Genomic DNA, 13500 nt, shown 5'->3' on the forward strand with positions numbered 1-13500 from the left:
GTACGGGACAGCTCAAGGGCATGCGTGCCTGTCGTCAGCTGGAAGAAGTTGCTTTGCCGTCAGTAGCAGCTAATCTTTGATCATCAGATAAGCTAAAATCACATACAAGTTCAAATGTCTATACAGTATTCTACAATTGTGCCTTGTCTCTGTTTCCCTTTGCGTCTCTTAGATCCGTGGCTCACATGGACACATTTGAGGACTCCCAAAGATCACCATGCGTAAACGTGGTCACCGTAGGATGAGATCTGGAGTGTGTCAATAAGCAGTGATGTCTCATGGGTTTTTGTAACTGGCGGACTTCTTTCCACTGACCATGTAGAAAGGTGGAAGTCTGCCTGTACAGGTTGATGGATCACAGAGTCCGGGAGGCCCAGAAGGTCCCCTCGGACCGGCCGCTCCCGGGACACCAGGACTTCCTGTGTCACCACGTGCTCCATCTTTGCCATCTTTGCCAATGCCAGGGGGGCCTGGTGCACCTGAGGAGGGGATACAAAACATGTTAAATATTATCTAATATATAAGTCAAGATTAATTCATTTTAATTTAAATTCATTTGCACTAAGGAATTAGATTATGTGCACATTTGTACTGCCATTTTAGTTTTGACTGAGATTTTAATTAACAAAACAAAAGATGGTTATTTGATTGGTGCAACATCTGTGTGGTTGGGTACCAAAGTAAGTAAGTACACATAAGAATCCAATGGCCAAAAGCCAGCTAGCCAGTTGAGGGACTAAGGTTCTGGTTTTGGCAGAGGACTCTAAATACTTAACACATTCTCATCCCAAGTCGTCACATGTTGCCGCTTTGAAGTTGACTTCAGCATCTACATAAAACGTTTCCTTCTGTGTCTGCGTTTACATTACAGGATTAAGTTACCGTGATGTCAACAAAAGCACATGGTGGGATTATGCTGCACATGGTTATGTTTAGGTGTCAAGAGGACATTGCAGCCAACACCGGGACATCAACAAACGCGCATGCTTGCTTGGATGGTTAGGATTAGGGGAAGGAGGCACATGGTAAAGTGTAGGAAAAAAAAATCATTCAGGGGGGCGAAGAGCTGCGAATAAGAACTGAGATACTGCTAAAGAATCAGAGTTCAGCCCCAAAATATATCTTTTCAACAACAAACTCTTAAGCTTCCATCCACAATTTTAGGCTCTTTAATTGGTTGTTTATTGCAGGCATGCAGGCACCTTGAAAGCTGTTAAGTTCTAGCCTGAATATTTAAGATACACAGGCCTTCAGTTTGATTCTTTACTTGAAACAAATATTTTCCAAGTCCAAGCTGCAGTAGCGTTTCAGCTTTGAGATACGAAACATTTTCTGTGGGAAAAATAAATAGAATTTCCTTTATTAAGGTTCCCAGTGGTGTTTGTCAGGCATTTTCCAGTCACTGTCACAAAGCTGAACAAGCAATATCTATAGAAGCACAAACACATTCATCTCCCAGGTTGAAACAATCAGATTGGGCCAACCAGAGCAGAGCTTACTGGTTCTCTCTGACACTCCCACATGGGGGACAGAACATGTGTCCATGAAAAGCCCCATACAAGTTTCTAGGGATTTTAGGATGTTGCAAGGATTTTAGGAAAGTCCCTCAGCTGTGGAACTCCCTGCCCGAGGATCTTAGACAGGAAAACTCAGGGACCTCTTTTAAATCTCTTAAAACTCACTTTTATCATTTGGCCTTTTTTCAGCTGATGGCATTTACTGTTCCTTTTTTTTTATTATTTGACCTTGTTTTAAATCTTGTACACATTGATTTTAGCTTTGTTGTAAGGAGTAAAGTAAAGTAGTGAAGTACTTTGTAACTTTGTTTTGAAAGGTGTTATATAAATAAAGTTATATATTCTTCTTCTTATTTTTGTTTTCTTTTTCTTTTTTTGTGGATTTTAGGACATTTCTCAGTTTTTAGGATGTTTCTAGGATTTTAAGGATGTTTCAAGGATTTCAGGACTTTTTCTGGCAGGTGCAGGGGATCTTCTACTGGCACTTAAGAAAAATAAAAATAACATGCTCTATTGTGATGCTGTTTTATGCACCTTGGCACATTATGCACACTAAAAGTACAAAAACATTTCCAAGTATCAATTACTTAATTTTTATTGTGAATTAGAAAATGGTCGAGGGACCACCCAGCACCCTATTGGAGGCCAGATTTAGCTGTAGGTTGAGTATAACTGCATTAGGGCCTACTTTAAAAACATCTGGGAAAAGGGTTTGTCTTCGGTTGTGATGTGTTCCTGTCATTCGTGCAACATAGAAGTTAATGGTAGACTACACTGTTTTTCTTTTGCTGCTTCTCTTGTACATGCACATTTGGATATTCATGCACAGAGACAAATATTCTCAAAATATTCTGCTGATCCACACGTAGCTTTAATACACCAAGAGGAACAGTAATATGACAAAAAATGCAGGGAAGAAGACAGCTGCTAACAGAAATAGTATTATTATAGTAGTTTATATTTCCTTAAAGAAAAAAAATGGGAAGGACCCAACTTTCAGGTCTGGTTGTTGATAAAAAGAAACATTCTCAGCAGCATTGTGGTCTCATTGTGACAAGAATGCAGCCTTACCTGCTGCACCTGGTGCTCCTGGGCTTCCTTTGATTCCTACACCGTCCTCTCCCTTGTCTCCCTTTTCTCCTTTTTCCCCAGCATCACCTGCAGAATACAAGAGCATGCAGAGGACGCACACATTAATGCTGAGATGAAATGGAGAGGCATACTGTTTTCACAGTTGCCGGGATGTAATTAGGAAACTTAATGACTCCACTCTGATTCAGCCTTGTTTGGTGACTCATTGATTGTATAATGTTATGCACGGGTGAATCCCTTCCATCCGCAGCGTGCCCTGCGTGACTTCTGTCAGCACGTCGTGGCAGTGTGAAGACAAAGTCGCACTGCTTTGTTTTCTCTGAAGGCCTCACTTAATTTCTTGCTACAACATGCCCTGTGTGAGCCCTGGATGCTCTCCAGGAAAATAAAGCAAAAGCAAAAAGCTATCACAGCAGCACAGCTTATCTATCACAGTGCTGGTGAAACACATGCAGCGTTTGCGAACCACTTAGGGTGAAGCTACAGATTGCTGAAAGCAGCAGCTCTGGTTATCTGAGGACTGGCTTTGCTGGACTTCAGCACTGAGTAGTGAAGAATGGATTTAAAAAGGCTCACTGACCTTTCTTGCCTGGTGCACCTGGAAGCCCAAAGAAGCCTGGATGGCCTTTGGGACCTGCTTGCCCCGGTGCCCCTGCTGAACCTGCTGCTCCAGCTGGTCCTGGGGGTCCTGGAGGTCCTGCTGGTCCTGGAGTACCAGGGGCACCGATGGCTGCTGGCTTCTTTAGAAAATCTTTCATGAACTCTGCTAATTGTTCTAAAAGGAAAAGGAAGAAATCAATTTAAAACGGGAGAGGATTAAAAGTGAAGAAATGGATGTGATGAACTTAAGTGAACAAGCTGCACCTTCAACAACGGCTGAGCACATTTCCCGAAGCTTCTCATCAGTCACTTTTGGGCCCTGTCGATGAAGGAATGAACATTAACACTGCACAGAGACTGCTAGCTGTTCCAAGAGTTGTACATTTCCACTCATCACTAATCTACACTGCATCAGCAGACCACACACACTGAATCATGGGAAAAAAAACCCTTTTTTTTGCTATGTTCAGATGCATTTTACAAGCATTTAAAATGCACCTGAAGCCCCCCAAAAACCCAACTAAACTGGTTGGAATTTTGGAAAAGGCAATGAGCAACTTGCCAAGAAATGTCCCGCAAATTGCAAGAAATCAGTGGATTTGGAAATCTCTGAAACTCAACTAGAAGTATATATAAATTATTTTACAAAATTATGATAATTTTCAGCACCTACTCCTGCTCCAGCTTTCTTTTTGTGCTAAGTTTCAGGTAATTTTTTTCTACTTTTTGCTGATTTCTTGTTAATTTTAGTGCCATTTCTTCTTCAGTTGCTTATTGCCTTCCTTCTATGTTTTTCAAAGAAATAAAGCCAATTTGCCCAGGTTTGAAAGGGTTAAAATAGACCAGCAGCTCCGTGTTTAGTAAGTTAAAATTATTGCTTTTGTCAAAGTAATCTGGCTTTGAAGAGATCATATGTAAGTTTCACTTTCTGCTCAGTTTGCCATCAGAAAGGCCCATGTGTTTGAGAGGCACTGAAGTCCACTGAGTGGATAAATGAGACTTGGATTATACAGCACGAGTTATTTGCTCTATTCATGGATTCCAGAGTTTTCCTTACAAATGTAATGAAGAAGGGGTAAGTAATTGGTATACAAATGGTCATTTGTGAGTTGAAGTATGACTTTAAGTGTGGTAATATGCAGTATGATGGGTGTTGTTAGCTAGCCAGCCCAAATCCCATTTGTTTGGGAAATTAATGCAATCTCCCCTGAGTTCAAGACATGTCATCAAAATATATTACAGCTGAGGAAAGAGGAAATTTGCTTTTCAAATATTCAAAAATGACATGACACATTTAGCATACACAAGTTACACAGGGACCATGTTATCATCTTCCTTTAGCCTTTTAGCAGGCTAACAGTTTGCTAATTATCACAAAGTACACATGATTCTGCTGTGAATGTCAGTAATTTTAAAGGTGTTTGAACATAAATCAAAGTGACTTGAGTAGCATGTGTGTCCTGTATATTAGCAATGGTAACACTTACAGGGAGACCTCTTGGACCTGGTGCTCCAGGAAGGCCTGGTTCTCCCTCCAGCCCTCGAGCTCCAATTGGACCGGCCAAACCCTCGTGGCCTGGCTGACCTGGTCTACCTGCTTCCCCTGTAGCTCCCCGTGAGCCCTTCTCTCCAGGCTTATGATTGAAAAAACAAAACAAACAAAAAAAAACCTTGTGAACATCTCTTTTTTACATCAGCAATCTACATTTTGCTTTTCAGCCTCTAGCTACATCTTAATTCCATGTTTGTTTTCTATGTGAGAATAATAATTTCATTGTTAAATATCGTTGTGCAACAGAAAGAGTGTGAAAATGTGTGCAGTACAGACTGCAATTCTGAGTACCTCTCCTTTGTTTCCAGTGACTCCAGGAGGGCCCTGAAAACACACAGAGATCAGTTGACTTCTTAGATTTACACCGACAGACACTGCTGCATTATCTGCTCACATGATTTATCAAAACAACACTTAGCTTTACGTACCTGGTCTCCCTTGACGCCAAGATCTCCTGCCATACCCGTGTCCCCCTGTATACAAAAGTAACGTGGTGAATGTGTAATTCTTGGACCAGTGACATTGCTGTGAGAGGTCATATAAAGACATGATTGAAATAAATACAGAGATTATAAGAGTTCTCACCTGACTTCCTTTTGGTCCCATTGGTCCCATAGGTCCCTAAATAATGCATGGAGATAAAAAATATTTTATGTACCTGACTTCACCTAAAATTCTTATCATTGTGGATTTTTAAATTTTTTTTAAAATCATTTTAGATTTTTTTAAGGAGTTAAATGAGATTTGTCTAACCTGATCACCTTTGTGTCCAGTATGACCCTTCATGCCTTTGGCACCAGTGCTACCTTTATCTCCTTTGTCACCCTGGAAATACAACATTGTATTTATATGAAGTCTTCATTTGATTTCTTATTTCCCTCTAATAATACATATGGTGTTAACCCTTGAAACTTAAGCAATGGGTTTAATGTCTTTCAAAAACTGCGAGGAAGGCAATGAGCAACAAAAGTGGAAATCATCCAAACATTAGCAAGAAATGAGTACAAATTACAAAAAAACAAGAAGGACAGGACCTGGAACAAAACAGACATTTTTTCAAGTTTTTTTTTTTTTTTTTTTTATTTCTTTCCTAGAATTTTTTTTGCTCATTTTTTTTTAATCCATTTTTTTTTTTTTACCCCTGGACATTTTTCCCTTGCTTATTTAAAAACATTTTCTAAATCTACCTAATTTTGCAATTTGCACAAAATTTTTTGTTTGATGCTCATTGTCTTTTTTTTTTGAGTTTGAAGACGAAATTAAACAAATTTGCTCAAGTTTCTAAGGGCTAAATACTTAGAATGTCCGAACAGCAGCACAAAAAAGATTACAGAAATTTCAATAATGTCTCACTTGGATGCCTGGAGGACCTGCAGGCCCCACTGGTCCTTGTTTTCCTGTTTCACCCTTGAAATTAATTATAGCTATGGTTAATATATCAGCTCCAGTTTACACATCAACTGAGTAATACTAATGTACCAAAAATCCATTAAACACAAAACTCAATATAACTGAAACCTTAAAATGACCTGCTTACAACTGGGAAAATTTTTAACTCACAGTTGCTCCTTTTTCTCCTTGTTTCCCATCTTGTCCATCCTTTCCAGGTTCGCCCTGTATGAAAACACACGTTGGCTTTGAAAAATCCACTTGCAGCACATGCATCAAAACAACAGATGGATATAATGAGATTGAAACAGAAGGCTTGATCGGAAAATCTTACAGTCTTTCCAGGAAGTCCAACTGGCCCCATGGGTCCTTCTGCACCAGTATCACCCTAAACCCACAACAAGAACTTTTTAATTATCAGTTCAGTTCACTTGCGATGAGTGAGTGCTATTAATGGTGTGGTAATAAAACATTTTTGAACATGCCTTGTTAAATAGAAGGTTATTTAAAGTACCTTTATACCAGCGGGTCCAACTACTCCCTGCTTCCCAGGAAGCCCCTAGAAGCAGCAAGACATCACATCACACAGAAGAAACAAAAAAATAATGTATCACTGAAGAAATAATACTGTGTTAAAAAAAGTCAATGAGGTAGCTTAAGAAAAATATAACTTTTTCAATCTTTATAAGGCACAGAATCCAAAGCTATACCAGTGGCTCAGCCAGGCTTTACCAATGCCTTGTTCATAGGCTAGTTATGATATTTATACTGGTTATTAGCATTCACTCTTAAAGGAATTAACCCTTGGGTACTGTCTGGTACAATTTACATGCTTTTTATTCTTCATTTGTTTTGAAAACTTTGGCTGTGTTCATGCATATGCACACATTTTTGCTAAGATTGTGTCCAAAATACACTCTGTAAACAGAATTGTTACATTCACATTGTTAAGTGCAAAAAAATGCGCCATTGAAACCCATTCAAACTGCAATTTTTGATCCCACAGCCATCAAACATAAAAAAACTTTCTTTGTATTATTTCTGGGTGTAATTCTTCTTTTGCCTTGGAATTTGTCATTTTTACTATTTTCCACCTGATGATGTAATATATATATATATATATTATATATATATATATATATATATATATATATATTTTTTTTTTTTTATATTTTTTTTTTTTTTTTACCACATTTGGCATATTAAGAAAAAAACATGCTATTTCCAATAGGTGCACTGTCACAACCAGTGTTGCTGCAAATCAGTGACATATTCCAGGCTGTGATCATTCAAAAGAATCTACTTTGCATGTAGTAAATTGAAAATAATGTTTTTTTTTCCTCTAAATACATAGTGACATCATAAAAAAAAAAAAAAAAAAAAAACATTTAAAGGTTCAGAATTCTGAAAATAATGAACATTTGACATTTAGAACTGATGTTGATTAAAAGAAACTCAACAAAAGTAGAAAATAATATCAATGTATAATTTTTTTTAAAGCTTTATTTTGAAAAGCACATTTTGGGTGTGCAGAGCGAAACGAGTGTGTGTAATATTAAAGTTGGCCCTAAGGGAAACTCAGATGTTTCTGATGGCTCCAATATGTTCAAATTGACACACACAGTAATAGAAAAGTGCCTGAAAACAAAACAAATATGGCTGTATCACATCAGCCAAAGACTACTGTTCAGTGTACGAGGGGAGTTCAAAAAGAAATGCCCGTAACTCAACTGCAAGCAGAGATTTTTTTAAACTTGTTAAAATTTGATGCATGCATTTCTTTCTGGGTCTTCTTGAGATCAATATATTACAAAAAAAAAGGTTTTTGGAATTTCAGTCCTGCAGCACAGTTCAACATGTCAAAGTAATAAAGACTAGCAGACGCACAGTGCCACTGTTATAGTGCCAGCGTATCCAAAGGTAGCACGCAACTCTCTGCTAACTCATGTGTAATGGTTAATGTACATTTCTTTGAAAGCTATTTGCACAGCTTCTTTCAGAAGATAAGGACGTAAAAACACACTGTTCTTCTTCTATATATGGTGTTTGTGGACTCAGTTTTACCACTGAAGCCTAATCTTTATCCTCAGACCCACTTAGAGGCAAAGGTGACGCTCTCCTGGCATTAGATTTATTTTCCTGCTGGTTGTGTGACTTTAGTGTTTCATTGATCTGACCTGCTCTGTGGCTTCACAGAGAAGCTTCCCCTCCATTAGTGTCCTGTGCTTTGACTTCAAAATCTATCCAGAGTCATAATTACCAATATAAGAAATAACTGACAATAACTTCAAGGTGCAACATGATATAGAAACGATGGATACACGATGGATAAAAAAATAAATCGGACTTACTGGAATACCCACAATCCCCTGACACCAGAGGCTCCAGAAGCGCCAGGTTCTCCCTGTTGAGTACAAGTTGATACATATGAGTGTAATGATACATTGATCAACATTAGTACAAATGCAATGAGTGCAAGCATGCATTGAGTGAGTTTCTGCGTACCATGATAATTTAAATACTTAAAAGTGAAAAAATCTTGGACCAAAAATCAATATGTGCATTTTTAAAATACAAGAAATTTTTTTTTAAAATACAAAAAATACAAGAAGGCAACAAGCAACTTAAAAAAGTTGCCGAATTACAAGAAATTAATAAATTCATAAAAATAAAGGAACAATAAGCATTTGTTGTTAATGTCACCTTTGCTCCATCAGCTCCAGGAAGTCCATCCATGCCATCTTTCCCAGGCTCTCCCTGTAACATCACACCACGCAGTTAGAAGTCAGTTGCACTCTAAACAATAGCATGCTGAAGAACCAATAAGGTCATTAGTCCCATCACTGTACTTACAACATCTCCTTTTTCCCCGGCAGGACCCTGCTCTCCTGGAGGTCCCACAGCTCCCTGATCAAAATCAAAGTTTATTTTAATCAAAACAGTTTTCTTAGATAATGACTTGCGATATAATCCAAAGGCAAAAGTACAGAACTCACTTCATCGCCCTTCGCACCCTCCAAACCCTGACGTCCACGACTCCCTCCACACCCTGAGAGAAGAAACTTGGTCAGAAGCAAGCCTGAGGGTTGCTTTCAATTCAAAACGTCCTTAAGAGTAAATGCAAAAGAGAACATGGCCTAGAATGGATCAAAATAAGACTGCTTACAGGAGCTCCAGGAGGACCGGTGGGTCCTGGGACGCCATTAAAACCAGGCAGACCCTGTGAACAGAGGAGTTGCTTTTTATTTGCAAACATAATGCTAGAAGTGATTATATCAGCTACATATTCAATAAATTTTATCCTTATATTTTATGAAGAGCACCAGCCGGCTCTGATTCCCCGGCTGTCGAATGCTGACGCTTTGCTAAGCCCCTCAGCGTGCGATATCGATGCCAAAGGCACCCTTTAGTGTCTTCATGACACACATCAACTTTCAGCTAACTCCAATCCAAACCACCTCCATTGCAAAATGAGAGAAGTCGAAGTGGTATGAAAAGCGAGAAGGTTTACGCAAAGCAGTAAGAATTAGTCAGTGTGAACAAACTAGGTATAAATCAATATACTAAGGATTTATCAACAAGTGTTGCTTTGGGAAAACTAAAACATATACTACAAAAGGAAAGCAGGTAACTTTTGAAGATATATGAGGGAGATTCATGAACTGAAGACCAATAAAACCAAAGGCAGAGTTGGGTCACATGTAATCGAGATTTCTGTACATACATATATATATATAAATATAAACATACATACATACACATACACACACATATATATATATACCATATATATACCATATTTGCTGCCAAGGCTATTTTATTATATGTAATATCTATTATAATTGAAAACGTCAATAAAGACATTGGGTTTTTTTTAGGTTTGTTTTTTTTTAAAGAATTGGTCAAACAAAACCAGACTTTCATCCAGGAGAGAGCAGTTTGTGTCCTTTGTGAAACCAAAAGTCAGTATTATTTTAACATTATGTAATCTATGTATGGTCGATGCAACTGTATTAACATCATGTTGTAATACCTAACAAACATACCTATTTCAACCCAAAACATTATTTTCTTGTCTTAACTTTTCTAAGTATTTTTGTTTCTGAACCCTAACCGAAATCACAACATTATCCACGTTACATTGTGCCTCAGCTGTTTTTCCCATAGACTTGCTACAGGGTGCCCTGTGTGTCGTGACAAAGTGTCTGATAAGCTGGGAATGAAAATAGGTTGGAGTCCCTTAGAAAAAATATTTTGTGGTTTAACTCACTCTGTCTCCCTTTTCTCCTGTGGTTCCAGGGAATCCAATGGGACCCCTTTGCCCCTAAAACGACAAAAGAGTGTCCTTTAATAAGTTATATAACTTTCCTCTTTAAAGACTCACACAGTTCTGTAATAACACATTGTAACTGAGGAATGAGCGTCCCTACATCATCTCCCATGCGACCTGGTGGCCCCTGAGGACCCTGCTCTCCGGTGTCTCCCTGTGGAAACAACAACATATTAATCAAATTGTGAGAATGGAGAACATCACATTAACCTGTTTATCAAATTATTTATGTGCAAGTTGATCATGGTATCAATCTCTTTCCAAACTCATGACCTATGAGTGGAAATGCCAGTTCGCACAGTAGTTGGTTGGAGCAAAGGAACTTCATTTTGTCATTTTGTCGAGTGTTAAAGTAGGGGAGGAATATTACGAGGAAGTATTTTAACCTCACATGCTACACATACCTTCTCTCCAGATATTCCATCTTTTCCAGGCTCACCGGGCAAACCTGCGTGTCCCTGAAGGCAACAATCAACCGCATTAACAACTTTGTATTGCGAATAAATGTATTATATTTGGCCTTCTGATTCTCACTTTTGAAGTTAAAGCTCTAATTGTGTTCCCTCCGACCAAAGTGGATTTAATAAGTAATTTTTGGTGATTTACTATTCTTCTCATGATCTATAACTGGACTAATACAGCCACACTGGCACTTGTGTGAGGCTGTACTGCACAGCTGTGTTTGATCTAAATGCTAACGTCAGCATGCTCAAATGCTGACAATGGCAATGTTAACACAATAATAAGCAGCAATAACAATGTTCACCATCTTAGTTTAGTGCATCGACACGCTAACATTTGCTAATTAGGACTAAAAACAAACCTGAGGCTGACAGGAAGGCCATTAGCTGTACAGTTATGAACTAAAGCATTGGACAAAGTGAGATTTTGACCTGATGATGCGTTCAATGAAAAGTTAGAGAATAACTAGTAGCTCATATTTCAGCCTGGACCCTATTTTTACTTTTTTTTTTGTCTAAGTGAGTAATGGAGACAGCAGTTTTTAAAAATGATCCAGTATTGTGTGAGAACAACAGGGTGCCTTGCAGGTAACTGAGCACAGTCAATTTACATCCATTAAAAGTGTTTGTTTTTGCCACTGACAGATTGTTATTCTAAGTGTCTGGCAACATTATGGAAAGAAAACTTACAGAGATGGACCTTTTTGTCCGAGTAAGGCCTTTTTTCGTTTAACCAGAAACATGGAAATCATTATTGCAAAAACCATCAGACTTCATTTAAATAAAAAGGAACTGTATCAATGTAAAACACAATTAATTCAAAGTCAACCGGAGCAAAATAAAACTCACAAAAGCCATCTTGGTTTGTCTCCAAACTTCTGAAACAATCACCAATTGGTTCGCGTGGATTTATTGTGTAATACAGCTTGTATAACATCAACCCTGTGATGCACAAACACCATTGTTTTCAGGATAACCTGGGCTATTAGAATATGTTGCTGCAGTGATGTCACATGAATGTAGAAAATGGAGATGGGACTATAAAGACAAAATAAAACTGAAATTAAATCTCACAGATTTTTACAAAAATCTCTGTCTTTTTGTTCCTTTAAACTATTCTCCTAGTGTTGAGACTCAGGAAGTAAAAAAAAAAACAAATAAAAAATCCCAAAACATTATTAGCTATGTAGTTTACAAACTATTCACATTTCCTTCAAAATAGTCCAAACACTTTTTTCCACATTTTGTGTGCTCACAGAAACCCCTGATTGGTCAAAAGACTCTGGCAGAGCATTATGGGAGAACTAATATGGCTGTTAGCATCAAAGCAAGTGATGATAAATCATCGATTATGGATAAAATATGAACAAAAAGACAATAGATATTAGATCTATGAGTATGGATTTATTGCACAAAGTCCCCGAAAAGATGCACAAGTTCCAAGCTGGATAAGGAGTGTTTGGCGACGGCAGGTTTTGGGTCTTTTTCTGGTTGAACAAAAAGGATCCCACTCTTTGACAGAACGATAGACCTCTCTAAAGATCCTCAGCATGTTACCTTACAATGTTGTCAGACACTTAAATAATCTGTGCCTGTCAGTGGAAAAAAACTAGCACTTCTGATGGACATAAATTGACAGTTCCCAATTGCTCTGTGTGGATATTTTACAGCCTGTTTTGTCTCGCTCATTATTGGAACAGTATCAAAAATGTTGTTCCCATTAGTCATTTAGACACAAAAACATGAAAAAATAGTGTCCAGTATATTTTTTAAGTTGATCTTGTTTTTAAAAGAAAGCAAACCATTTTGCTCAAGTTTCAAAGGTTAATGAATCACCAGGGTTATAGCGAACATCTCCATTAGATCCAAATGTAGCACTATTAACATTTATTGGATGCTTCTAATGCAGTGTGCAGATCTTTAATTTGATTCTTGCCTTGGTTTGTTTTTTTGATTCAGCACTTGTATAAGTCCTGCGGATGTGTGTACCTTCCACCTTGCTTGTTCCTGTCATTATTATTTATTCAATGGTTCTTCAAAATCTACATTATGCAGATAAATTACTTCACTCTGTCAGTTAAACAGTCGTCATTTTAATTTAGGAAGTGACTAAATTCATGATGATAAATGCTTTAAGTCATCTGAGCTTTGTCAAAACTGCAGAATGAACCAACAGAGTCTCATTCGAGTCACTAACTCACTCATAACTAAGTCACAACTCAGTCTAAAGTGTTATGTAATCCAAAAAAAATAAAGTTTTTTATTGACATTGACATTCCTCACCTTCATCCCTGGCAGCCCAGCCAGTCCCTGTGGTCCAGCAGGACAGGCGGCAGGACACTACCAATGAGAGACGGGACAGACGGAACAGACAGTCAGATAGTCAACAGACACGACTGCTGCAGAGCCTCTTAACTTCAATCAGTCAGTTTAATCAGAAATTCACTGTCACCAGTCCAATTGCCATGCATCCAGGAAACATTTGGCAAGTGAGAAAGACAGTAAAAGACTCACAGCTTCCCCGCTTCCCTCATTGCTGGCACCGGGCGGTCCCTAAAA

At 38.2% G+C, this 13500-nt stretch overlaps 1 protein-coding gene across 1 annotated transcript in view; it reads right to left on the reverse strand.

Moving 5' to 3' along the window:
* Positions 1-276: 276 nt before the first annotated feature.
* The window catches only part of LOC121958267 (collagen alpha-1(IX) chain-like), a 38545-nt gene continuing 25321 nt past the window's right edge, over positions 277-13500 (reverse strand). The window contains 24 exon segments of the mRNA XM_042507155.1: positions 277-479; positions 2589-2675; positions 3190-3384; positions 3474-3528; positions 4697-4843; positions 5053-5085; positions 5190-5234; positions 5347-5382; positions 5515-5586; positions 6115-6168; positions 6322-6375; positions 6485-6538; positions 6665-6709; positions 8502-8515; positions 8518-8554; positions 8854-8907; positions 9004-9057; positions 9147-9212; positions 9317-9370; positions 10421-10474; positions 10581-10634; positions 10885-10938; positions 13225-13281; positions 13456-13494. Of these exon segments, the coding sequence (XP_042363089.1) occupies positions 277-479; positions 2589-2675; positions 3190-3384; positions 3474-3528; positions 4697-4843; positions 5053-5085; positions 5190-5234; positions 5347-5382; positions 5515-5586; positions 6115-6168; positions 6322-6375; positions 6485-6538; positions 6665-6709; positions 8502-8515; positions 8518-8554; positions 8854-8907; positions 9004-9057; positions 9147-9212; positions 9317-9370; positions 10421-10474; positions 10581-10634; positions 10885-10938; positions 13225-13281; positions 13456-13494 (1617 nt within the window).

Source organism: Plectropomus leopardus, chromosome 18, assembly GCF_008729295.1.
Source record: "Plectropomus leopardus isolate mb chromosome 18, YSFRI_Pleo_2.0, whole genome shotgun sequence".
Lineage (NCBI taxonomy): Eukaryota > Metazoa > Chordata > Actinopteri > Perciformes > Serranidae > Plectropomus > Plectropomus leopardus.